Source organism: Myotis daubentonii, chromosome 4, assembly GCF_963259705.1.
Source record: "Myotis daubentonii chromosome 4, mMyoDau2.1, whole genome shotgun sequence".
NCBI lineage: Eukaryota > Metazoa > Chordata > Mammalia > Chiroptera > Vespertilionidae > Myotis > Myotis daubentonii.
The window spans coordinates 29,407,956-29,435,826 of NC_081843.1; the positions used below are offsets into that span (position 1 = coordinate 29,407,956).

A 27,871-nucleotide genomic window follows, 5' to 3' on the forward strand; every position below is an offset into this window, starting at 1 on the left:
CCTAGGGATCGTACCCATGCACAAATTTCATGCGCTGGGCCTCTAGTATGCATATAAATTCCCGTTAATCTCTCCCCACCTTCCCTCACTTTAAAAAATTGTTAGTGTTCTTTGTATCTAGTCCAAGAAAATGATTGCCAACTTCAAGATATTCTTTTTATTTCTTTCAAGATCTTTATGGGTCATAGAACTAAATGTAAAGCTTCTAGAAGAAAATAGACAAGCCATAGATCAATATGAATTCACAGCACATGTATCTGAAAAATAAATCATTTTCAGAAAACATAATAAAGACCTATAAATGAGCAATGCAATGTTTTAAAATGGGCAAAAGAAGGTGTACAAATTACCCATAAATACAAGAAAAGGTGTTCAATATCATTAGTTATCAAGGAAATGTAAATTAAAACTACGCTGAAGTGCCACTTAAAACCTATTCGATTCTTTATGGTTGAAATAAACACTGACAATACCAAAATACTGGCAAAGATGTGGAACACCAGGTACTCTTATACAGCAATGAAGAGCAAGAAATGGTACAGACATTTAGATACCTCTTTCAGAGTTTCTTAAAAAGTTACACACATATTACCCCTATATTCTAGCCATTCAATTCCTTAGTATTTATTCAAGAAAAATCAAAACATATGTCCAATAAAGACTTTGGAACAAATGATCATAACAGTCCCAAACTGGAAACAATGTAACTACCCTTAAGCAAGAAAATAACAAATTATTGTGTATTCACACAATGGAGTACTCTCAGCAATGAAAAAGAATGAGTTGCTAATATACACAACAACATGGAGGAATCTTAGAAACATTATCTTAGTTGAAAGAGTAACTTATAAGTTATGATTCCATTTATGTGAAAACCTAGCACAGACACAACTAATATATGGTGATTAAAATTAGAAAATGGCTGCCTGGAGGGGGAAGTGTGGAGAAGTAGAACTGATAAGAGAGGGGCCAAGGGGCAGTTTTTGATGCAATTGAAAGTTCAGTATTATGTTTTGGGAGCTGATTATAGGACTGTATATAACTCATGAGAAACCCGTTAGACTGCAAATCTGTGTATTTTATTGTAATAAATAAGACCTGGATAAAAATATATATAGAATGGGCAAAAATTGAGTAATGACTATAATTGATTTAGATAAATAACAGTTTTTTTTTAAACTCTGAGTCCATAATATTATTGGAAAAATAAAACTTCATTGGTTACTTTGGAGGTTGCTATGGTATTGACTCATTATTCTAAAACTGTTTAAATAAAAACAAAGAATCAAGCATTTATCCTGCCTTTCCTGTTTAAACTGTATTTCAGAGGATCCAAATAGTGGATGAGGGTAAGTTCTTTATAATAGAAGAATCACAGCTTATAAATTCAGAATGAATATAGAGTTTAAAAATCTCTATTTTGTAGGCTCTGATGAAATACGGATCTAAGCAATGACCATTAGTGGCTGCTAAAACCCTGGGTGAAAGGTTGATGGAGAATTTTATAAAGGATGAATTGGGCTGAGAGTACATGGCCCCACTGTTGAATCTAAACATAACTAACAGTCAGACAACCCGATGTTATGTATCTCCTGATGTAATTCGGTAGGAAGTTTACAGCACCACCTAAAGTATTCTTACCAGGAAATAAGGAAGGAAGGAAACTGAGTGTAATCATCCTTCCAGATATAGTTACAGCTTAGAGAAAATGGAGATTAGAAGAAGATCTCAAAGGCATCAAGAGGAATCAGTCAATTTGCCATATTCAGATTGTGCAAAATTTTATAGAACAAATGACTTGGTGTCTTCAACAAAGGAATGACATAAGAAAATAAAGATGAGGGGAAATCTGTGTATTTTATTGTAATAAATAAGACCTTGATAAAAACATATATAGAATGGGCAAAAATAAAAGGTACTTAAGTGACATATCAACCTATTGAAATGTGTGGACCTTGTTTGAAACCTTATTTGAACAAATCAATTGTAGATAGAGAGATAGATAGATGACAGAGAAATCTCACAAACCTTTGAGAAATAGTTTTGAAAAACATGAACTGGGTATAAGTAATTTTATGTTGAGCCTATGTTTTAAAAAGTCTTTATATGTTAGCAATGCACTCTAAATGTTTATAGGTGAAATATGGGGATTTGCTTTTTTTTTTTTTTTAATCCTTACCCAAGGATACATTTTCCATTGATTCTGGAGAGAGGAAGGGAGAGGTGGGGAGGGTGTGGAGAGACAGAGAGAGAGAGAGAGAGAGAGAGAGGCATCAATGTGAGAGAGAAACATTGCTTGATTGCCTTCTGCACGCACCCTGACCAGGGATTGAACCTGAAACCTGGGCATATGCCCTGACTGGGAATCAAACCCATGACCCTTCAGTGCCTGGGAAGATGCTCTAACCAACTGAGCCACACCAGCCAGGGCTGGGAATTTCTTTTTAAAAAGCTGAGGAGCAGAAGTTGAAAAACACATAAAATGTTGGTATTTGTTGAAGTTGAATGAGTAGGAGATTGGGTTCATTAGACTGTTCTATTTTTGTGTATGTTTTAATTCTCCATAATTAAATGTTAAATTAAAATAAGAGAAATTAACATAAAATATAATTACTGAATTCTTCATTCTCCAATTTTTTTTTGAGGGGAAAAAATAACAAGAAACAAAATAATCTAAACCCCCTCATCCACTCAGGGTGCAATTCCCAGCCTTTACAAAATTAGCATTAAAGGATTTTAGAAACTGTGGAAGCCATTTTATTCTACACCGACATCCCATTGCTGACTGTTTTTTGGAAAGTCTCTTGAGGAAGGTGTATTTGATGTGTGTGTGTGTGTGTGTGTGTGTGTGTGTGTGTGTGGTGTACATGCATGTGTGTGTTTTTGTTTTTGCAGCTTTCTACACGAGTCTATTTTTCTTGTTTAACAGGCTGACAATACATTTCAATCAAGATACAAAATGGCCCTGCTATCCAATGCCAGGATTGATGACCTTTCTCCTGCTCTTTCTGTGTCCTGAAAGCAGTTCTGCACACGGGATGTCACACAGAGTGAATGCTGGGAGAGCAAGGTATCACTAAAGATGTTCAAACTTTACAGGGAGGTGGCTCATCAGCTAGGCTCTATGGGGCCTCCCCATCTCCTATTTAGGGAGGTGCCACAGGAACAAGCAGGCGAACACAGCAGGGCTGGGTGAGCAGCTAGGAATCCCACGTACCTGCATGAAATTGGAATATGGAGCCGAGATGTGAAAGTTCTAAACATCTTAAAAAACTAAGATCTTCTCCCCAAAATATTTCATAATAAAGGACAAAGAGCCCTCAATTTAAAATACCCGCTATTTTCCTAACTCTTCAGTTCTTTAGGTGTAGCATATACGGCAACTCCCAGCTGTCAGCCACTGGTTCAAATCATACAAGGCATCAGCACGTCCTAGCTCCTTCAAGTCAGCCAAACGCTAGGCACCGCGGTCCAGCAGACACCAGAGTGGAATGGCAAACACCTGCACTCGTCCTGGAACCCCTCTGCCAATTCCCGTGACATCACTCGGCCAGGTCACAGAGGACTGGTACTCCCCAAACCCAAAGTCTGTAACATGGAACTTCTCCAGCTCCACCTAAGACCTTCTCTGCAGGTGTTCTCGAACTGAATCCACCTAGGTGCCCAGAAACCTGGAGGTTTCCTTCCACGCTCCTCTCATTCATTCCTCACCTTCAATCGCCAACCAGGTCCTGTTGGCCATACCTCCTAAATGGTGCTCACATTCATCCCCTGTTCTCCATGCCTACTGTTGCTAAGTCCAACTTTGGGTACTTACATGCACTCTTCTCTCAGCTGCCACAAACTCACCCTCCAGGTCACTCCTTCTCCATCTCCTTTCCAGCTGCTCCTTTCATGCCTTACATGTTACTTTTATCTGGACTTCTGTCTCACCCCTCCTCCCTTCTTTAGGCAACCTTTTCTCTCTCATGACTTCAAATATGATCTATGTGCCACCGATGGCCAAATCTACCTCAAGTTTTCTCTCCTTAGCTCAATCCCCACACAGCCAATTGCCTATTGGATGAGCTGGAGTGTCTCAGAAATTACAGACTCACCATATCTAAACCTTCTCCAAACCTCCTTTAGCGGTGTCCTTACCTCAAATAATAGCATTAGCATCTCCCAGTTGCTCCAGTGAGCAACTTGGGAGTCAGCCTTAACCCTACTTTCCTTCAAAATTCTGTTTCTGAATTTATCTATTTCTCTCCCACTCCTCAACCATAGTCCAAGCTCTCTCAGTGCCCTTCTTCTGAGTCTACTGAGTTATATAATCCATTCTCCACATAGCAATCATAATGATCCATTAATTTATTTTAAAAAGCCTGATGACCCTACTCCCCTTAAATTTCTTCAAAGGAGCAGGTGGTGAACATATGGTACTATATGTATATTCAGGGTGTCCCCATAATATATACACATTTTAACAGCTGATTGTTCAATTGATGTTTCTTTCTTTTCAGATTTAACCCACTGAAATTAATAATTATTTAAAGTGTGTATATATTTTTTATTTTATATATATGTGTGTATTCTTTTTTTTTTTTTTTTTCAAAATGTTCACATCAATCCTTCCACTACATCTAACATGTTTTCCTCTTCCTTTCTTGCTCCAGCCATATGGAATTTCCACAGTTCCCCGACAAGTTTTCCTCTGATAATTCTAAACCTTTGCACATTTTTCCCCCTCCTTGACTAAAATAATCTTTTTCTTTTTTAAACCACTTTACTGAGCTATGATCAACACACAAAAAATCAACTTGATGAGTTTGGAGGTAAGTGTACACCTGTGAAGACATCACCACAATCTATGCTGTAAATACTGGTATATTCATCACCTCCAGAAGTTTCCTCCTACACTCTTTATTTATTACTAGAGGCACGGTTCATGAATTCGTGCACTGTGGCCTGGCCTGTGGGGATTGGGCCGAAACCAGCTCTCCGACATCCCCCAAGGGGCCCTGGATTGTGAGAGGGTGGTTCTTGAGTGACACACCCTGTAATTGGGCTCCCTCCTCTCTTCTCCCAATATTCTGTCACTTTCTGTATCTGTCTCACTTCTTTCATCTCACTTTACCCTAAGCTTGGGAGTAATTGACAACTTGTGGGCATTTAGCTGCAAAATGCAATTATTGAGCAAACAGGATTTACTTAACCTGGAATCTAGTTGGCCTAAGGCAGGACCCTGCTCAGTGTCAGGCTCCCTCCCAGGCCCTTCTGCCCAGGCAGAGGCTTGTGTCAGCGGGAACCTCCTTCTTCCCACCTGAGCTGCTCCTTCACCTCTTTCCCTTTCCGGAAGTTGCCTGCTGGTGCTACTGTCCGCTTGGAAGGAGGGAAGCAGCAGCTCATTTCCCAGCTGAGAGTGGTAGCAGGAAAATTTGCTGCCTCCACTGGAAATCAATATTAAGTGGATGGGCTGGCATGGGTGCCAGACATTAGGGCCGCAGCCAGTAGGTCCTGCACATCTCATTATTTAGCTAATCGAGTTGCAAGTTTCTATAAGAGCCAGACTCATGACCTCTGCAATGGGCTAGAGCAGGGGTGGGCAAACTTTTTGACTCGAGGGCCACAATGGGTTCTTAAACTGGACCGGAGGGCTGGAACAAAAGCATGGATGGAGTGTTTGTGTGAACTAATATAAATTCAAAGTAAACATCATTACATAAAAGGGTACGGTCTTTTTTTTTTTTAGTTTTATTCATTTCAAATGGGCCGGATCCGGCCCGCGGGCCGTAGTTTGCCCACGGCTGGGCTAGAGGCCCGGTGGGGAGCCAGACCTGAAGTGGGGAGCCAATGGGCTAGAAGCCCAGTGAATGTATTGGTGCACCAGTGGGGTCCCTTGGCCTGGCCTGTGGGTATCAGGCTGAAACCAGCTCTCCAACATACCCCGAGGGGCCCCAGATTGCAAGAAGGTGGTTCTCGGGTGACGCACCCTGGAATCGGGCACCCTCCTCTCTGGTTCCAGGTGCATAACCAGAGAACTGCAGCTGCCAAGCCACCACAACTTGGCAGCTCCTGTGTTGAGCATCTGCCCCCTGGTGGTCAGTGTGTGTCATAGCTATCAGTTGGACGGTAGAACGGTCAGCGAATCACTTAGGCTTTTATATATATAATTTTTACTACTATCAGATTATTACTATTTTGTGATAACACAAATCATATAACCATTTCAGTAGATGCATAAAAAGCATTTGACAAAATTCAACATCCATTCATGATAAAAAACACTTAACAAATTAGATATGGAAGAAATATACCTCAACATAATAAAGCCCACAATATATAATAAGTCCACAACTAAGATTATACTCAGTGGTGAAAGTTTGAAAGCTTTTCCTCAGAGAGTGGGAGTAAGGCCAGAATATTCACCTTCACTACCCTCATAACATAATGCTGAAAGTTGTTGCCAGAGCAATCAGGCAAGAAAAGAAATGAACAGCGTCAGAATTGGAAAGGAAAAAGTAAAATTATCTCTAGTTGCAGATGACATAATTATATATATAGAGAGAAAATTCTAAAGACTCCACCAAGAAACTGTTAGTTCTGATCACGAATTCAGTAAAGTTGTGGGATGTAAAATTAAATCATAAAAATCAGTACTGTTTCTATATACTAACAAATTTTCTAAAAAAGAAATGATCCCATTTATAATAGCATCACAAACAATAAAATACTTAGGAGTTAACTTAATCAAAAGGTGAAAGATTTCTACTCTGAAAACGATAAGGCATTGATTTTAAAAATTGAAAACACAAATAAATGGAAAGGTAGTATGTGTTCATAGATTGGAAAAATTAATATTGTTAAAATGTCCATATTGCCAAAAGCCATCTATAGATTTGATGCAATCCCCATCAAGATTGCAATGGTATTTTTTACAGAGGTAGAAAAAAAATCCTAAAATTTATATGATACAACAAAAGATCCCAAATTGCCAAAGCAAGCCTGAGAAAGAAGAGAAGAGTGGGAGGCATCACACTTCCCAATTTCAAACTATAATATAAGGTGATAATTGCAAGAAGGTGGTTCTCGGGTGATGCACCCTGGAATCAGGCACCCTCCTCTCTGGTTCCGGGTGCATAACCGGAGAACTGCAGCTGCCAAGCCACCGCAACTTGGCAGTTAACTACAATACACTTTTTATACTACTACAATACACTGTTAGTAGTATTGTAAATTGGTACAGCCACTATGGAAAATAGTATAACGGATCCTCAAAAAATTAATAACAGAATTACCATATAATGCTGGTATGATGCTGGAACAAAAATGGTATGATGCTGGCACAAAAACAGACAAATAGATCTATAGAAAAGAATTGACAGCCCAGAAATAAACTCAAGCATATATGGTTAACTAATATTTTACTAGGGAGCCAAGAATACTCAATGTAGAAAGGACAGTCTCTTCAATATATGGTGTGGGACAACTGGATATTCACATGCAGAAGAATAAAACTGGACCCCATCATACACCACTCATAAAAATAAACTTGAAATGGATTAAAGGCCTAAATGTAAGACCAGAAACCATGAAACCCCTAGAAGAAAACATGGGGGGAAAAAGCTCCTGGACATGGTTTTTGGCAATGATTTTTTGGATATGACACCTAAAGCACAAGAAAAATAAAAAAATAAAAAAGCTTTTGCCCCGCAAAGAAACAAACAACAAAGTGAATAGACAACTTACGGAGTAAGGAAAGTATTTGCAAACCATACATATGATAAGAGGTTAATATCCTAACTAATAAAAGAAAAACATGGTAATTAGCTGTACGTCCACTACCTTTCCCATAGGCTAATCAGGGCGATATGCAAATTAACTGCCAGCCAAGATGGCGGCCGGCAGCCAGGCAGCTTGAAGCGAACATGAGGCTTGCTTGCTTCAGTGATGGAGGACTCCAACGTTCCCCGCCTGCCGCTGCCGGCCTCTGAGCTTGCAGTTTGAAACATTGTTACAAATATAGAAGCTAAATAAAACCCCAGAAACCTGCTTTCAGCCAGCCGGGATCTCAGAGCTGGAGTTGAAACAGTGTTTCGATTAAAGAACCCAAACAAACCAGATACCTGCTTTCAGCAGCCGAGGCCTAAGAGCTGGAGCCAAGCCTCAGAGCTAAAGCTGGCCCAGAATGAAAAAAAAAATAGGAGCAGTTGGGAGCTTCAGTCACCCGCCAGCCTGAAAACAGCCCTCAGCCCCTCACCCAGGCTGGCCAGGCACCCAAGCGGGACCCCCAGCCTGATCCAGGACACCCTTCAGGCAAACCAGCCGGCCCCCACCCGTGCACCAGGCCTCTGTCCTATATAATAAAAGGGTAATATGCCTCCCAGCACCGGGATCAGCGGAGCCGAGAGGCCTCCCGGCACCGGGATCAGCATAACAGGGGGCAGCGCCCAAACCCCCTGATCGCCCTGCGGCTCTGTGTGTGACAGGGGGTGGGGCCACAACCTCCTTATCGGCCCTGCTCTGTTCGTGACAGGGGAAGGAGCCCCAACCCCCTGATCAGCCCTGCTCTCTGCCTGATAGGGGGAGCTCCCCATCCCCCTGATCGCCCTGCGGCTCTGTGTTGACAGGCTGCGGTGCCCCAACCCCCTGATCGGCCCTGCTCTGTGTGTGACAGGGTCTGGCGCCCCAACCTCCCCCCTCCTCCCCACGGGCCCTGCTATGTGTGTGACGGGGTAGAGCCATAACCTCCCCATCGGCCCTACCCTGAGTGTGACAGTGGCGGCGACCCAACCCCCTGATTGGCCCTGGTCTGTGGGTGATAGAGGGCAGCGCTCCAACACCCCCCACAGGCCCTGCTCTGTGTGTGACGGGGTAGAGCCATAACCTCCCCATCGGCCCTGCCCTGATTGTGACAAGGTGCGGCACCCCAACCCCCTGATCCGCCCTGCTCTGTGTGTGACAGGGGGCAGTGCCCCAACTCCCCTATCAGCCTTACTTTGTGAGTGACAGGGGGGAGCTCCTCAACCCCCTGATCGGCCCTGCTCTGTGACAGGTGGGAGCTCCCCAACCCTCTGATGGGCCCTGCTCTGTGCATGACAGGGAGGAGCTCCCCAACCCCCTAATCGGCCCTGCTATGTGCGTGACAGGGGGTGGCGCCGCAACCTCCCCATCGACCCTGCCTTGAGTGTGACACGGGGCAGTGCCCCAACCCCCCAATCGGCCCTACCCTGAGCGTGGCTGAGGGTGGCATCGCAACCTCCCGATCCGCCCTGCTCTGTGCATGACAGGGGGCGGCGCACCAACTCTCCAATCGGCCCTGCTCTGAGCCTGACCAGGGGCTGCACCTAGGGATTGGGCCTGCCCTCTGCCACCCGGGAGCAGGCCTAAGCCAGCAGGTCGTTATCTCCCGAGGGGTCCCAGACTGTGAGAGGGCACAGGCCAGTCTGAGGGCCCCCCCCACCCCCCCCACCCCCGAGTGCACAAATTTTTGTGCACCGGGCCTCTAGTCTATATATATATATATATATATATATATATATATATATATATATATATATATATATGGCTAATATGCAAAGTGTCCCCTCAGGAGTTTGAACAGGAGACCGGGAGTTCAATTGCTCTCTATGACATGCACTGACCACCAGGGGGCGGCAGAGAACAAAGGAAGGCCCGCCATCAGCCGGAAGGCCCCAATCAGCCCTGATCACTGGCCAGGCCTAGGGCTTGTACCCCTCGTTCAAATTATAAAAAGAACTCATACAATTCAATAGCAGAAAGCCAAATAATCCAATTTAATAGGCAAAAGATCTAAATAGACATTTTTCAAAGAAGACATACAAATGGCCAATAGATACCTAAAAAGATGCTCAACATCACTAGTCATTAGGAAAACACAAATCAAAACCACAATGAGATATCACCTCACATCTGGTAAAATGGTTGTCATCAAAAAGACAAAAATAAATAAATACTGGCATGGATGTGGAAAAAAAGGGATCCCTGATGCACACTGTTAGTAGTATTGTAAATTGGTACAGCCACTATGGAAAATAGTATAAAGGATCCTCAAAAAATTAATAACAGAATTACCATATGATCCAGCAATTCTACTTCTGGGAATATGTCCAAAGAGAATGAAAACACAACTTGAAAAGATATCTGCACCCCTATGTTCATAACAGCATTATACACAATAGCCAAGACATGGAAGCAACCGAAGTGCTCACTGATGGATGAATGAATATATATAAAGCACGCAATGAAAAATTATGCATCCATAAAAAATGAGGAAATCTTGGCATTTGCAACAATATGGGCGGACCTTGAGGATACTAAGTGAAATAAGTCAGACAGAGAAAGACAAGTACTATATGATCTCACTTTTATATGGAATCTAACAAAAACACACACCTCAAAAACAAACCCCCCCCAAATTCATAGAAAAAGAGATCAAATTTGTTGTTACCAGAGGCAGGGGGTGAGGGGAGAAGAGATTGAAGAAAGGTGGTCAAAGGTACAAACATTTACTAGGGATATAATGTACAGCACGAGGACTACAGGTACTGCTGTGTGATGTGTATGGAAGTTGTTAGGAGAGTAAATCCTAAGAGTTCTCATACAAGGAAAAAAAATTATTTTTTCTTTCTCTTTGTACTATATCTATACAAGATGGATGCTAAATAAATATATTGCAGTAATTACTTCACAATATATGTAAGTCAAACCATCATGCTGTGCATCTTCAACTGATACAGTGATGTATGTCAATTTGTTCTCAAAATAAATAAATAAATAAAATATTTTTTAAAGAACATTATAAAATATCTACCCTCTTAGCAAGTTTTTTAAGTATATAATAAGTATTAACTCTAGGCACGAGGCCCACACAGTAGATCTCTAGGACTTATTCATCTTGCATGACTGTAACTGCCTGGAATATTCCTACTCCCACACTCCTCTCCCACACTCTCTTTGTATACCTAAATTCAACTCATTTTTAAAGTCTTAAACATCTTTTCCTTAGGGAGGCTCATCCCAACACTCTAGACTAGATAATTTCCCCTTGATATATTCTCCCATAGCATCCCCCATCCTATCTTTTCATACTCATCACATTGATAATTATCTGTTAAATGAATGGATTTTCTGCCTGCCCATGCCTATCTACAGTGGTATCCGCAGTGAAAGTGCCTGCTGCAGTAGAGAAGGCACTCAACATGTCTTCCTCATATTCAAAAGCATTCGACTGACCTGTTGGCCACATGTAATACATGCATCCAGATTAAAGTCCAGTCTGTGAAACCCAAAAGCCTATTCTATCCCCAGACAAGAGTAGAAACTTTGCTCTGAATTTTAACACATACATACTCTAACCCTGCACTATGAAGACATGCACACAGCCAGATATGACCAATGCCAGCAGCAAAGGGAGACCCAAAGCCACAATCAATCTAGAGATTAGGAAAAAGAAACAAAATTCCAAAACATACCCTCGAGACCTGAGAATTGGGGGATATATACAGCCCAGTCTGAGTCCCCTCCAGGAGTGACAGTTTTCCAATCACAACATTCACCAGATGTAGCAAACCATTATGCTGTGCACCTTCAACTGAGCCCAAGAGTTCCAAATGGAAGACAAAGGTCACGGGAGGCTTCTGGGCATTGGGGGCCTGATGTCAGGGGTTTCAGAGAGGGCAGGGACTCTATCCCGATTAAGATGGATGCTGGAGGGTGAGTCTCAGACCCACAGACAGAGGAGAGGCTGGGGATCAAAGCACCTGTCTCATGTTTCTGCGTGAGCTAAGACATCTGTAGTCTCTCATCCCCAGACATCAGCAGTCCTGGTTCTTGGACTTTCAGACTCAGACTGGGACTGTATCTATCCCCTGATTTCCAGGGCTTCAGTTTCAGACTGAATTGCACCACTAGCTCCTCAGAGATAAGAGACAAGGTGAGCAAGAGATGGGACAGAAGAGATCAGTGTGAGTTCATTTGGGGGTCTAGAGTTTTCTGAATGATCCCTCTGAAGGAGGCAATTCTCCAAATCTATTGATGAAGCTATCCTGATTGGCGTAGAGACTCTGAGCACCCCAGCCTGTGGGTGACCCTTAGATCTTCAATGAGTTGAGCTCAAGTGGCCTGGGCCGGGCAAGGTGGCAAGGATGCCCATCTTGGACCCATCTGAGTCCTAAGAATGGCAGCCCAGCTCTTCAAAAAAAAAAAAAAATAGTGTGGCCCAGGGCATCCAATTATGCAACTAGCAGTTGTGGCACCCAGGTCTTACTCTGCTTTTAAAATATATATATGTTATTATTGATTTCAGAGAGGAAGGGAGAGGGAGAGAGAATCAATGATTGACTGCCTCCTGCACGCCCCACACTGGGGATCGAGCCTGCAACCAGGGCATGTGCCCTGACCAGGTATCGAACTGTGACCTCCTGATTTATAGGTTGACGCTCAACCACTGAGCCATGCCCGTTGGGAAAAATCTGCTTTTTAAGAATATTATTGTTACTCTGTACAAATTTGTACATATATATATATATATATATATACTTCCTTTTCCCCTAATTTGCCAGGATAAGAGTCGAATGCATTGACTGAGACTATTGTGGAGCATAGGCAAAAACTGCACCCAGGAGAAGGCCCTCAGGCTAGGGTGGGCCAGGTAAGGTTATCACACCTGTGCATCCCACACCCACATGCTTACTTATCTCCATCTCCATTGTGGGTCCTTGGCCTCACAAATATTTTTAACAGCCATGTATACACACATGAATCCTGTCTTTTACTCAGTCCTCGAGCGTCCTGTTCAAGCTAAGACATTTTCTGATACTTGTAGGATCTGACAGCGCCTTTCTATTGTCTTCCATTAGGAACAGCTGTGTGACAGGGTTCAGCAGGCTTGCCTGTCACTCTTTTACATGAGGGTTCAGAATAAGTAGCGCCTTTTCTTCCAAAGAAGACTGATATACCAGGGAAGTCTGAAGCCACCTGATTTTACTACACTTAAAAGTGATCTATCTGCTCTTCTGTCCTTGGAGATTTTTTTTTTTTCCTTCGCATGTAGGTATGTTACAGTAATATGCCTCGTTAAAGGTTTCTGATTAATGTTACTCAGAACAAGATGAAACCTTTCCATTTCTAACCTCATTTATTTTCTTGGTCCTGGGAAGCTTTTCTTCCCCTTCACGGTATTGTATCGATTGTTTTGGTCACAGGCAAGCTGCCTTTCATCTGAGCAACAGCCGGAAGTCAGCCTTCAGCCTCAGTGACACTGTCTATTCTTCCCTATTCTTGTGACACTCTACTTACTAAGGAATTAAAAAGTAATGAAAAATGTCAGAGACTAGTTAGAAAGATTGCAGATGGACCTATTTCTTGGTGGAAAAAAAAAAATCCCAAAGAGAGTATGGTATGCACATATTGAAATCTTCCCACTTAACTTAAGCATAGGATTCTGTATCGTTTCTCCTAGCTAATTTATATAAATGTATGTGTGCCCACTGTGTTCAAATTATATATGCGTGTAGAAGATTACAAAAAGCTCGAAGTTTTTTCAAGCTGTGGGGATGTCTTTCTTAAAAATGTATTTATTATTCCCCCAATTTGTGCTCTAAGCATTATAAAATAGCACAAATGTAAAGAGAAATACTATGATTGGTAAACAAAGCAGCTTACATAGATAGATCTCCAGGTAAAAGGGAGCCCTGTCCAGGAACCGACAATCACTTGGTCCAGACACCTGCATACTAAGCTAAGGAGGAAGTAGGCATTGTTACCTAAGGGGTGGGGGCTGTGCTGTGTGGGTTGGGAGTGAGGAGAAGGGACTCCCTGTGGACCCGCAATGGCCATGGGGACACCTGGAGGAGGTCCTTGAAACATGTGAACTCTCACCTGGGATCCTTTCTGAGAAAGGTATGTATTTGCTAAGAAGCTGACTATGGTCAAGGTGTACACCCAGGAGCACTTAAGCTTGGCCATGTGACAGAATCCCCTGGAAGGCTTGTTAAAACACAGGTTTCTAGACCCCACCCCAGAGTGTCTGATGTAGGGGGTTTGGGGTGGGGCCTGAGAATCTGCATTTGTAACAAGTTCCCAGATGAAGTCGATGCTGCTGGTCAGGGACCACACCTTGAGAACCCCAGGATAGTGTGTAGACGGTGGCTCTGAAGACCCTGAACCCAGGCCTTGGTCTTTATGGCATCAACAGCACTCAACTCTGCTTTAAGAATGGACAGAAGACAGGCTTCTATGGAGTCAGCTTGCAGCTCACAAAAGGACACGGTCAATGGGGAGAGATTTAAACCTTTCTCGCCTCCAGCGTGGATGCTGGTTGTGCTCGGGTGTACAGTAAGAGGCAGGCCATTGCACGTGAGAATGGTATCTACCCTGATCCATCTGGGGAAGCCAAATTGCTGTAGAGAAGACAAGCCAGCCGGAGAGCAGACCCTGAGGCTGCCTACCCCAACTGGTTCACAAGGAGTGTGCGGAGTGGAACTGGTTGGCTCCTCAGCTGGCCCAGGGGCTTTGGAGTACTGGGCTGTGCTCTGAGGTGGAGAAGGAGGGCCCTTAGCCTTCTTCAGGGGTGGGGGCAGCCACACAGGACTCAGTTACCACCATCACCTTTGCTAAGCAAATGCTTTGCAAGTGTGGGAAGACCAACATCTTTTTTAAAAAAATATTTTTTAGAGAGAGAAGAAGGGAGAGGGGAGAGGGAGAGAGAGAAACATCCATGTGAGAGCGAGACGTTGATCGGCTGCCTCCTGCACGCCCACTACTGGGGATTCAACCTGTAACCCACACATGTGCCCTGACTGGCAATTGAACCAACAACTTTTCAGTGCACAGGACATTGCCCAACCAATTTAGCCACACCAGCCAGGGTAAGGGAGACTAACATTTTAGCAAGCCTTAGCAGTGCGTACCACTGTCAAATCCTCAGTCACCCCACAACACAGCCTACAGTGGCAATCAAATCCTGGAGTCCCGACTGCATTATAACCCTCCCCCTATGCCCCGCCTCCATAGGGACAGTGCTCTACCCATCACCCTGTTCTCCCCTATGTTGGTAATGAGGTCTTACCCTTCACTGGCTTCCTTCTCACAGCAGACAGAGACATTCCAACCCCTCTTACCTTAAAAATAAAACTTAAAAAACTTCAACTCTCTCAATGCAGGGCTTCCTCCAGCTCCTTCCTTTCACAGATAAGTGCCTGGAACCAGTTATTACCTCTCGATAAACCATCAACTTGTTCCAATCAGGTCTGTCTCCACCACTCCACTGCTTCTACTCAGTTAAATTCCCAACAGGTATTTATTCAATCATTAATCTAACAGATGTCTATTGAGCCATGTGCCAAGCCTGGTTCTACATGTTGGGATGCAAGATCTGTGTCCCACAGAGCTTTCAATCAGAAAGGGGAAGATAGAGAAAAACAATACACATACATGATCCATAAGTAAATTCTGTGGCATGCTAGAAGTGGATGAGAGCTAAGGAAAAAAACAACAGAGCAGCACAAGGAGGGATGAGGTGGGAGCAGGGCCAAGTTCAACTGCTAGGTCCAGATCTGTGTCTGCAATTAAATTCAAAACAGATGAAAGACAGTGTACTAGCTATGATAACATATTGGATTTTTAATTGCCGGACTTTACAAAGAAATCTCATGCAAATTCCATTGAGGAAAGAACCCTGCCTGGAATTGAAAGCACAGGAAGAGTCTGCGATCTCCAAAAGGGAGCGATTTTAGGATCCAGAGAGGGTCCCCACCATTTCCTTCATGCATGTAGCCTGGCCATTTATTACATCACATGGGCACAAAGCCTTTCATTCCACAAAGGGGACTCAGGTATTGATGAGGGGCTGATGGGGTGTCTTAAAGGGACTAAGCAGCTAGGGCTAAACCAATGAAATCACAAACAGAGCAGGCTTTGATTACGGATAGGGATTCTGCACTGGGTACCTGCCTGGTAGAACAAAATAGAGAATACAACAGGAAGGTGGAAGAAATGCAATAAACTTAAATCCTTACCATTGTGTCCTGGGTCATTTCCAACAAGCCTACTTTCCAGGGGCCTAGTTATGCAAAAGCTCAGGACAGGGGGCAACAGACACAGGGACCTCGGCAGGAAGGGCGTTCTCCCAGCACTCATTCCTTGCAATGTGGAGAGAGACTTGCACTAGGCAGGAGCAACAAGTCTACTGCTAAGAGGCTGACAGGGCCTAAAGGTGTGCCTTACCAGTTGGGGGGCGGTCATTTATCTTAACTTTAAAAAGAGGAGGTTGGAATATATCAATGTGTCCAATTTTTTTCCCAGCGGAATTCTCTTTTCAAACAAAATCTTAAGCAAAATCCAGTATATAACATGTCTAACAGTGGAAGTAATCTGGCTTAAGGTCCAAGCAAGAGGCCCATTCTGCGTTCTTCTCACTCCCCGACCCTGTCATTCTCTTTAGAAGCATTTCTGAGACAAGGGAGGGTCCCACAGAACATGGTCCTGCTCTTCTCTGGCATCTTGTGATTCTACAATGTACACAAACCATCAAAATTCATAGAATGGCAATACTAACTTAAGGAGTAATTTAATTTTAAGACAAATGTAAGGAGAGAATGAAACTGGAAGAGAATAGGAAATAAATTCTGTGGCTAATGTCCAGAGTGAGTCACTGAGGCATGGAATAAATTGTTCAACTCTTTGAAAGGGAAAGCCCAGGATTCCCTGTCGAAAGAGGGGTGACAGTCTTGCTGGAACATCCTCAGGGACAGGGGTGGGATGGAGGAATCTGTCATTCACCAGCTAAGGAAGCTTTAAATAGACATTAAGATGACCAGGCAGCTCTGCTCACAAATGTGAACGAGAGCAGAGGTCGCCATGTCACAAACCTTGATTCCAAGTTCGATGTTTTCTCCTCCATACACATCCATCCCAGGGTCCAGGAGACCGATTTCACCAAAGAACTTCCTGTTGACTACGAAGGAACAGCCAATCATTGCTGGTGTCCTGTGGGAGAGAGAGACGCTAAAGTCAAAGTCATCACATACACACACACACTGGAATTTTATTCAGCTGCTAGAAAAAAGGAAATCCCACCATTTGCATCAATATGGATAGGGCTTGAGGGCATTATACCAAGTGAGCTAAGTCAGACAGTGAATGACAAATGTTCTCACATGTGAAATCTGAAAAAAAGAAAAAAGCCAAACTTGTAGCAACAGGGGGAATTGTGGTTACCATGGACTGGGAAGTGGGGGAAATGAGGAGATGTTAGTCAAAGGGTCTAAACTTGCAGTCGGAAGATGAGTAAGTTCTGGATATCTGTATAGCATAGTGATTATAGTCAACAATACCATATTATAAAGTCCAGAGTTGCTAAGAGACTAGATCTTAAATGCTCTCACCACAAAAGGAAATGATGATTATGTGATGTAATGGAGGTGTTAGCTAATGCAATGGTGGTAATCACATGGCAACATATACATGAACCAAATCAACATGTTGTGCACCTTAAACTTACACAGTGTTATATGTCAACTATATCTCAATTTTTATAAAAGATGCTAAAGTCATCAGTACCAGAAGCCCATCACAGGCACCATCCTGTGGGGGTGGTTCCACTGTGGCCAATGGAATATCTTGAGGCTTGGTTCCACTCTGGCCAATGGGATAACTTCCTGCAGGCCTCAGTGCCCATACCCCCATTCTCCATAAAGCTATGTTTTAGCTTCAGTCAAACTAGGGATAACCCAGCACCTTTGCAGCTTGAACAAGAACAGGTCTCACATGTCATGTGAAGTCTGCAAACATGGAGAGACTGGTTCTCACTGCATGTCTGGGGACAGCTGTGTGACAGGATGGGCGCATGGGCAGTCTCAGAGAAGCTCAGAGGAGAAGAACAGATGTGTCTATCTCCTGTCCCAGGAAGAAGGGCTTTACCAGTTGGGGACTTGAAGGGAAACTGGAGAAAGGAAGGTCAACAGGAAGAGGTCTGGACTCCACATTCTGATGGGAGAGAGTGGATCAGGATGCTGGTCCTCACAGAGGGGAGAAGACTCCAAGGAGACCCTGATGCCCAAAGGGGCCAATTATAAACCACAGAGAGACTGTCTTAGCCCACAGAGAAGGGGTACTGAGCAGGAGAGATGAAAGGTACTTGATAGGGTGGCCATTGGCCAGAAAGTCTGGAAACAAAGATTAATATTTTATTTTTGTATATATGAATCTCCTAGATTATTTCTTCTGGAGTAGGCTAAAGGAACAAGTTGAATTCAATGGAAATCAGAGACAAAAACCATCTGAGGCAACACATCATGGATGCATGCGCAGAAATTGATGGAATCGCAGCATTAATCTACCACATTCATGGCAATTTTGCATAAAGCATGGAACCCTGCATTGCTAATAACGGACAACCCACTGTTACATTTTACATATTGCACTGTATTATATTATATTACATCCTGTATTGTAGTGCAATATCAACAAATTCTTTATGTCTTTTCATCTCTGCTTCCAGACATTCTACGTACCCTTGTATAATAAATCCATTCAGCAAATATTTTCTCAGCATCTACCATATCAAAGGCATTTTACTGGTGCTGTAGGGGGTAGAAAAACACACAATATACTTCCTGCATTCAAGCAACTAAGAGTCATCATCATTATTACTATATTATTATTATTATAGCAGCTATTTATTGAGTAATTACTATGTCTCCAGCACAGTGCAAAGTACTTTTTCACACACTGACTCATTTAAAAACCACCACAGCCCTGCGAAGGAGGGACCATCTCCATTTAAGAGCCAAGCCCCGTGGGGATTTAGTGGCCTGGCCCTGAGTCACAGAGTAGGGCTCAGAGACCACTCAGCTTCAAAGCCTACTGATATGTGGCCCCCTCCAGCCAAGGCTCCATGGAGGAGCTGGCAACCCCCAAACTGCCAAACCCCAGACGTGCCATTAAGATTCTGCCGTGGGCAAAAGAGACATCTCACAAGGAGGCCCGGTGAAACTCCCCTGGGCCACTCAGAAGGTACTCGGTGTCATTCTCGGAAGGTACTCGGTGGCATTCTCTGGAACTGAACTATAGACCTCAGCCTCAGATCCTCATCTGCTCCTTCTGAGCTTGACTTTGACCTCAGTGTCCAGATTTCTAACTCCATGGAATTCCTCCCACTACCCACGAGCCAGGGCATCAGTGGGGCACGCTGGAAATAGCAGCGTTCAGAGTTGAAAGAACCCAGTGTGAATGCTGGCACTGCCACTGAAAACAGTACTGGGTTAGGTTAATGGAGCACCCTGGGTCCCAGTTACTTCTGTACAGCGTGCTGCTGTGAAAAGATGTGAGATGAGCCCAGCACACAGGGCACAAGCTCAGCAAATAATGCTCCTTTGCCCTCTACTGAGGCTCATCCAAGCTTTTCCAGAAATCTCCTAGCAATCATACCTGTGTACATGGGACACTGGCCTCTACTGGTGCGGCTGTGCCACCCCAGCTACACCAGGGACAGCAACCACTCACTGTCAATCATTTCCTCCAGCCCTTGACCCCTCAAAGCAGCAGATCTGCAGCCTAGAAAAGCACTGTGTGAGCCTAATCTCCCACATCAATCAACCAAACCTAAACAGCCAATCAAATTATGTTTTTGCTGAAACTTGGAATTGAGGCAGTGCTGGGTGCTAGAACTAGGTGGTCTCATCCAAATGCAGGGACAGGCCACCATAGGGGACAGCTCTGGTGCATGTGGACGATGGCACATAGGGAGCAAGGCAGGTACACAGCAGAAGTGTGAGGCCAGGGGGTGGGGGCTGCCTGGTGACTTCAGCTGCCCATTTGCTGAGATGTGTAGCTCCATTCTCTGCCCAGGGGCATGTGAGAGCCCCCTGTCTTTGTGGTCTGTCCTCCTTGACTTAAACCCTGTTAGATAGGCTTCTGTTCTTGCCACCAAACTGTGATGATGACACATATGTCCCCTCCCACTTATGACCCGGGGCAGGGTGGGGGTGGTAGCCCACGGCCAGGAGAGGCAAACTTCAGGGAAGATTCATTCTGGGAGAGCTAAATGCCAGCGTCCACCCTTGTGATGGAGAAATGCCACAGACACAGTTTTCTAGAGAGTAATTGCTGAGCTCATCAAGACATTCTGGTAAGTCACAACAGTCCCCCCTAAAAGCTTGTGCCTGGTATCTAGAATTGTCTGATGTTAACACCCATGGGAAACTAAGATCCTCCTCCAAGACTCTATACTCCTAACCTCTTAAAGGCAAGCCGGGCAGTTAAAATCGCAGGGCACAGTGAACAAACACTCTCAAAGGGTAGCTTTGGACGCTGCCTCATGGTGAAAGCAATGTTTTATTAGTTAAGGTATTACAAATGTGTCCTCATCCCCCCCCCCCCCCATCAACCCTCAATTTCTTAATTTGTCATTGTATTCCCAGGAGCTAGTGCCTTGCCTGACATAGAGCACTTGCTAGATCCTGTTGAATAGATAAATGAGTGTAATGATCGCGGTGTCTGCCCCTGGTGGGGAAGGGCTCCATAAAGGCTCAGGGATAGCTGTCTGAACTGAATCAGAAGCCAATGACACCAGGGGTGTGTGCTGTAGCTAGGGCAGAAGGCTGGAGGAAGGGGGAGATGAGAGAAGGGCAGAGAAGAAGAGAGTGGGAATAGCGCGAGGTGAGGTGGAGGACGGGGGGGAGGACGAGAAAGGAAAAGAGATGAAAGTGCTGGAGGAAAAGGGGGAGAGGTGGGAGGGAAGGGTCCAAAGCACAAACTTTCCCAGTCAAGGAGGGCAGACTGGATTCCTGTCCTTCCAGACCCTTTCAGATTGCCTTGGGAGACACCTTCCTCTGTCAAGCAGCCTGGCATTTCCATAGAACTGCCTTATGGAAATAGCAGGCTAGTGTTGGTTATGGTGGCGAGAAGAGAACTCACAGTATGAGTGCCTTGGGTCCTCTATGGGCTGGGTACTGTTCTGTTCAGCACATTTGACCAGGTTCCCCCTCAGAAGCCCTGGGATTCCTCATGACAGAACCAAGAGGTCCCCTGGGGCCTCCTCATAAAATCCAGGCCTCAGCAGATGCCCTGGCTGACACAAGGGCCCCCAGGAGGCCATGGCAAAGCAGGCCTCTGTCTGCCTCCAGGCCGGTGTCAGAACCCAAAGATGAAGGACAGGAGGTGGCTCCTAATGCAATGGGAACATGGAATGAACATGTGAAATGATCCCCTAAAAGCCAAGGTCAAAAGTCTGCCACTGTGTCAAGAAAAACACAACTGACGGGGACGGTGAGAAAGTGGCTGGCAGCTGCCTAGAAACCAGCCCTGGAGGGAGGCGGCCTCCCCACCGAGCCAAGACCCCAGTCCTACAAACAGCAGGTTCTGAGGCCTGCCCTACAGTGCAGGCAGCTAATGGATAATGGTGAAGGTGGAGTCTAGATAACTAAGAGACATGTCCTCACCCACAGGTGCCGATTCTGGAGCTATCTGACTGGCTGACAGAGAGCAGCTGTCCTCTGTAGGGGGAGAAACAGGTCTCTAACAGAAAGGCACCTCCGGGCCCCAACCAGTTAGCCAGGCTTGTCCTCATAGTCAGCCAAAAGCCAGCGTGCCCACCTACCCCTCCAAGGCTCCCTCAATGCCTGCCCAGCCACACGAGGCACTGTCAATGGCACTTCAGGGTTAAGATTCTGGAACATGAGCCGATAGCCTCATTCTTCACACACAATGGCGGCAATTACCACCATTCATACAAATATTTCCAGTCAAAATCACTCTAAGATGATCATCATATTAAGGGATCTGCCAAAATCTAATAGCTCCATTACACAGAAGAACAGAAATGAAAAGTAATCACTCTTATTGTTGCTGTTGCACAGAATATATGCAACACACACAACCTTTCCTGCTGAGAGAGATGAGCAAGGAGCAAAGAGAGGGTAGTGATCACAGGAACTCTCACCAAGATCTGCAAGATTTTCTCAATGTCAACGCTTCCTCTTCTCAGAGGTGACAAAGGCCCATCTGTGGCCCAGATTCCTCTCTTCACAATCCTTGGCTGGCTCCCTATTCTCTCCGAAATTCAGTGCAGGGTCTTCCTTGGCATCCCTGCCCTCCTCATATCTTTCCAGCCACAGGCCCCACACACTCCATGGCCTGGCCACCCAGGCTCTGCGTTGTTTTGGAAGCGGTGCTTATACCTCCTTCTCCAGAAACATCATGCGACCACCTGCATCTATCCAAGTCCTGCCCACATTTCAAAACACATTTCTTCCTTTTTGAAAACCAGTATGTTACAAAAAATGAATACAAAGCTCTTAAGAAAATATACCTCAACAAAATATATTTAAAAAGTTTACATATTTTTATAAATAATAAAAATAGCATATGTATTCTCTGATGATAAGCACTCAGCTCTGTGATTAACATCCATCCCCTAGCATATAGCTTACTTCCTCAAGTATCTGATCCATCCATCCTTCCACCCCACTGGGACTTCTGATCCATTGGCCCTCCCCTGTTTCCCTCCCTACCAAGCTCAAGGCCATCGTCCATTGTTGCAATGGTGCTCTGCCACTCTCCTCTCACTCTATTGTTCTTAGTTGGTAAAACCATAATGTTGATACGCCCCCTGTATTGCACAGCTGGACCTGGCCAGAGAAATATGTAACCATGTGGGTTCATTTTACTTTAAATTCAGGGCCATGAGCTCCAGTGGGTCCTTAATGCTGCTCTTCAATCCTGCTACAGACCCTGAGTTACTCCTCTCTCACTCCTAGAAGATTCCGTTCAGGCCTTCTCCTTCTGCTCAGACCTCCAACACCACATCCTCCTTCCTCACTCTCAACTGATGACCTACTTCCCTAAGGAAATAGAAAGAAAAAAAAAAAGGAGAATGTCTCACCTCCCACATCTATCAGAATCTGTCACCCACTTTCATTCCTTTGCTATAATTGACTGTCCATGCTCTTAGCTGAAGCCAACATGTCCTCTTCTCTGCTGGGCTGGTTCATTCCATGCCCTCTCTGCTCCAGCCACACAACCCAAATGACTGAAAATGGGTGTTCCCCAGGCATGTAACTTGTACATGCATGTTCGTAGTACCATTATTCACAATAGCCAAAAGATTTAAACAACCCAAATATCCTTCAATAGATAAATGGATAAACAAAATGTAGTACATCCACACAAGAGAATATTACTTAGCCAGGAAAAAGAATAAATTTCTGATACATGCTACAACATGGATGAATCTCAAAAACATTATTCTGAGTGACAGAAGCCAGACACAAAGAGTCACATATTATATGATTCCATTTATATAAAAGGTCCAGAATAGGCAAACCCATGGAAACAGAAAGCAGATTGATGGTAGTCAGAGGCAGGGGAGAGGTGGTTAGAGGGAGTAACTGCTTCATGGGTATGGGGTTTCCATTTTGGGTGATGAAAATGCTCTGGGAGTGAATAGATGGTTGCACAACCCTGTGAAGGGTTGCATTAAGTAGCATTAAGTACTTAATGCTACTGAGCTGTAGGCTTAAAAGGACAAAAATTGTAAATTTTATATGTATTTTACCACAATAAAAAATACTGAGCTGGAGATAACAATCCTAAAACTTGCTTTGTCTTATTTCATTATAAATATGAAGTTAAAATTCCCAGTAGCCATTAGAACAGAGGGCAGGAGACCAGAGGAGTGCTTCTATCTCTGTTCTTGCCTTCTATTCATGGAGACAGATTTTCCAGCACTCTGAAGATAAAGTCCCCAAATGTTTCAAGTTTTAGCCCAAACACCATATTTTCAATCTGAGGTGAAGAGCACAAGCCCCCTTGTGTTCATTCTAGGGTGGGTAGGGACATACGGCGCCAAGGCTTAAGAAAAGCACGTTAACCTAAAAGTCCTGCCACTTCTGGGCAGCCATCCGAACATCTGTACACGGGGCATATGACTCCCCTGATGACCCAATGGGATTGTGGTGAGTGTCTGATGAGATCATGAACAAACATGTGCTCCGTGCATGGCAATGTGCTCAACACATGTGCATTATTATTGAGAATTTTAAAGAAAAGTGAGCAACAAAGGATGGTGGGGTGGGCTGGGGGTAGAGGGTGCACAGGAGGGAGAAGCTTGTGAAGATCCTGGAAAATGGTGTCGCTCTAGGAAACAGCTCAGGTCTAGAGTGAGATGAGCAGGGACAGTGTTCTAGGAGAAAAGAGAAATGAGTAAGTCTGGTATTACATGGCATAGAGGTGGGAACTCTGAGGTGAGTATTGGGACAGGTGTGTGTCAACACCCTAGAGAACAGAGTAGGGCAGTCAGGAATGCCTGTCCAGTCCACAGTGACCGGGTGGGGGATGCCTGCCCTGCAGATGGCTAGCTCAGTGGTCGGCAAACTCATTAGTCAACAGAGCCAAATATCAACAGTACAACGATTGAAATTTCTTTTGAGAGCCAAATTTTTTACACTTAAACTATAAAGGTAGGTACATCGTTATTAACTTAATTAGGGTACTCCTAAGCTGGCCTTTGCTAAAAACGTCCTCAATCTGATTGAGGTACATTCACTGAGGTCGACCTCTTCCAACTCTCCCATCCACACTCGTCTTGTATACTTGCTTCGTCTATCTCCTTTTGTTCATCCTCTCTATATGTCCAAATCATCTCAACATACCTTTCTCAATCCTCGACACTACATCTTCTTTCACACCACAACGTTTCCTAAAATTAACTTAATAAACTTTACTTAAAGTTTTAAGTCAACTTCGCACTGTACGTGCGTGCACACACGTGGTATTTTGTAGAAGAGCCACACTCATGGGGCCAAAGAGCCACATGTGGCTCACGAGCCACGGTTTGCCGACCACTGGCCTAGCCTGATCAAGGTCAGCCCTCAGCTCTAGGACTGAGAGCAGAGTCTGGATCTGTGCAGCAGGAGTCCAAGAGAGCATGTGTGAAATCCCACCTCCCCATGGCCCTGGCATCTGCTCAGTTCTGAACACCTTCTCCTCATTTGCAGGGAAGGACGCTGAGTCAGGATCAAGTGTATCCCTCATCTGTGCATTTGTTCATCTGGCCAACCAGCACTGTGAGACAATGGAGGACGCCTTTGTTGGACTAAGTCTCAGGACTTGAAGATATAAAGACACATTCTACCTTCCTGGTGAGCAAGCAAACACTATTTTTGTTGTTTCTTAGTAAAAATGATTTCTGATTGAAGCTGCAGTGCCTGTTATACATTGGTGGTTAGAGCAGGCTTCACCGCTGGAGAGGAAAGAAGGAGCTAGAAGACAAAGGACTGGGTGACCTGCTGTCCTCAGATGAAGCCCCCATCGGGAAGGGACTCCCCTCGGGGCTCCTGTTCAGTGACGGCTCCTACCAGGGTGTGTGCATGTCACTGTACAGCGGGCTATCTCTGTCATCACTCAGGGTATTGGGGCCAGAATGTCTGCCTTTTGCTTTGCCCTCCCAGCCTTTCACCTCCTGCAGCTCTTGGCAGGTCCCAGCCACCTGTCTCTGGTGGCCACGTCTCCAAATTCATGTTCGGCTGATGGTTCACGAGCCAGGGGCCCAGGCTCACCCTGTTTTCTTATTTCATGACTCCAGTGGGCCTCTCTTGTTGGGACGTGCTACCTGTCTCTGACCTTTAACTCAAACACCTGTCATTTCACTGGTCCCAGCTCTGCCTCAGTTAATGTCGTGGCCTGTTCACTGAGCACCTTCTAATGCCAATGCCCCATTAGTAGAAAAAGCATATAAAACTAAACGCCATCCCTGTTGTCTTAGATGACTTTCTGCAAATCCTAGTCTCAGGGTACAACAGCACTGGGTATTTTGATGGGACTGTCTACTTCTTTAGCAATAGGTAGCTTGGTTAATCAAAACACACTTATTTCCATGCACTTGGTTGCAATATCGCACACACCATGAATTCTTTTGAACTATTCCCTAATCAACAGAACAAGTGACTGATGTGGATGTTGCCTTCCTCAGTCACCCTCTAGCACAGACACTGCTGCCTCCTGATATGCTCAAGGGACCAACAGACAGGCCAGGGAGGGGGAGAAGAGCGGGTGGGCACTGCATCACTCAGGCCAGCAACGCACTGAACTGAGCAAATGGATGCATCTGGTGCTGCCCTGGGACAACGCACAATTATTTCTAAGCCTCAAAGCAGCTCTACTTGGTAGATATTAGCCCCACCTTCTAGCTGAGAAAACTTGAAGCTAAGGGTTAAGTGAACCGGCCAAGGGCAGGCCCATCCATGTACATGTGGAGTGAGGAGCAGCAGGTGGTGTTTGACCCCACCGCCTCCTAGGTATCCTACCGCCTCCCCAACCAAATCACAGAAAATTGTCAGCAGTTAAGAGCTTCGCACTGGGTAGAATAAGTGGTCCCGCTCTGAAGATTTCTGGAAACTTACAGCTGCTAAACACTAAAAATACAATTTGGGGGAAGGACTTGGCTGGCTTGCATAGAATTCTCAACTGGCACAGTACAGTAATTTAATACTCGAAGTTCCATTTGCCTCTGCTATACATATAAACACTTGCAAGGGTAAGTCCCTCTGCCTTTTTAAAAATCAAATGCTGTCTCCAGCACACAAATATCTCACAAGAAAATAGGGCCCAGAGGCCAGAGCCTCGCCTGTTCAATGGAGGTAGCACTTTTCCTATTGTTGCTGAAAAGATATCTCACGCTGAAACCAACAACTTCCTCGATTGGGAAGTAAGCTGTCTGGGTAATAAGAGCCTTTCCCTGTGGAGGATAAGGGAAACACTCCTCTCTCTGGAGTGTGATTTTTCACAGATGCGGGAAACGCCGGTAGGGACTGAAGTTGCCAGTCCCAAAAGCACTTCGTTGGCTGACTGATTTCCTCTGGGCTGGTTTTAGTAAAACAAAGGCCATATAGAAACCCTCTAGTATGATGTTTCTTAAAGGTGATTTTTCTCAAGCATAACACTTTGTTCTTTGCTAATCATATTTTGTTTGAGAAACTCATTTGCAAGCAATCCTTTGAAGATGATTTTTGTAAAAGCACTAAGTTCCTAAAGAAGTGCAAACACTTTGTGTGGTGAGCTATTTTGTATGCAATGAAACATATCTAGGTGGATGTTTGGGAAAGAGAAAAAGAGGAAAGGTCTAAGACAGGTCAACAAACTACACCACCTTTTTTAAAAAAAGAATACTTTATTGATTTTTAAAGAAAGGGTGAGGGTGAGGGTGAGGGTGAGGAAGAGAGAGAGAGAGAAAGAGAGAGAGAGAGAGAGAGAGAAACATTAATGTGAGAATATAACATCCATCTGCTGCCTCCTGTATGCCCCCTATTGAGGGTTGAGCCTCAAACTGGGGCATGTGCCTGACCTGGAATCAAAAAGGCAACCTTTCGGTACACATAATAATGCCCAACCAACTGAACCACACCAGCTAGGGTTATACCATCTGTTTTTGTCCAGCCAGACAACTAGGAATGTTTTTTGTTAATATTTAAAATCAATTAACAGATGGGAACACCCCTTCCTCAACAAAAATTCAATTTTTCTCATTAGCAGGCCTAATAGCTCCAAAAAACTGTGTGCCTTACTATCACATTTTTTATTTCTTCAGTAAAATATTTGTGAAAATTTGCATTGGCTCTTGTTTATAAATACCCCGTATAATAGCCTTGATTTTGCCTTGGCTCACAAATCCTAAAATATTTACTATTTGGCCCTTTACAAAAAAACTGGGGAAACCCCGAAGGTGAGTGAGACTCCACAAGGAACGGCTCGGTCCGGTCCCGCGTGACAGGCAGGAAGGTAACTTTAAAAAGGACAGATAAGGGGCTCAGGGGGAGAGAAAGACTTGAAAGATGGATGAGCCTCCTTCTCATCTGTAAAGGAGGATAATAAT

The 27,871-nt window shown here is 44.5% G+C and overlaps 1 protein-coding gene across 2 annotated transcripts in view; it reads right to left on the reverse strand.

Annotated features, from left to right (window-relative positions):
• The window catches only part of GALNT17 (polypeptide N-acetylgalactosaminyltransferase 17), a 426,094-nt gene that overhangs the window by 84,856 nt on the left and 313,367 nt on the right, over positions 1-27,871 (reverse strand). The window contains exons 1-2 of one of the 2 annotated variants that reach the window (XM_059693394.1): positions 18,516-18,593; positions 16,872-16,989 (exon numbers count right to left, since the gene is read on the reverse strand). In XM_059693394.1, the coding sequence (XP_059549377.1) occupies positions 16,872-16,989; positions 18,516-18,556 (159 nt within the window). In that variant the 5' untranslated portion in view covers positions 18,557-18,593. Of the gene's footprint in view, positions 1-16,871; positions 16,990-18,515; positions 18,594-27,871 lie in introns of those variants that run through there. The other variant, XM_059693393.1, reaches the window with a different exon arrangement.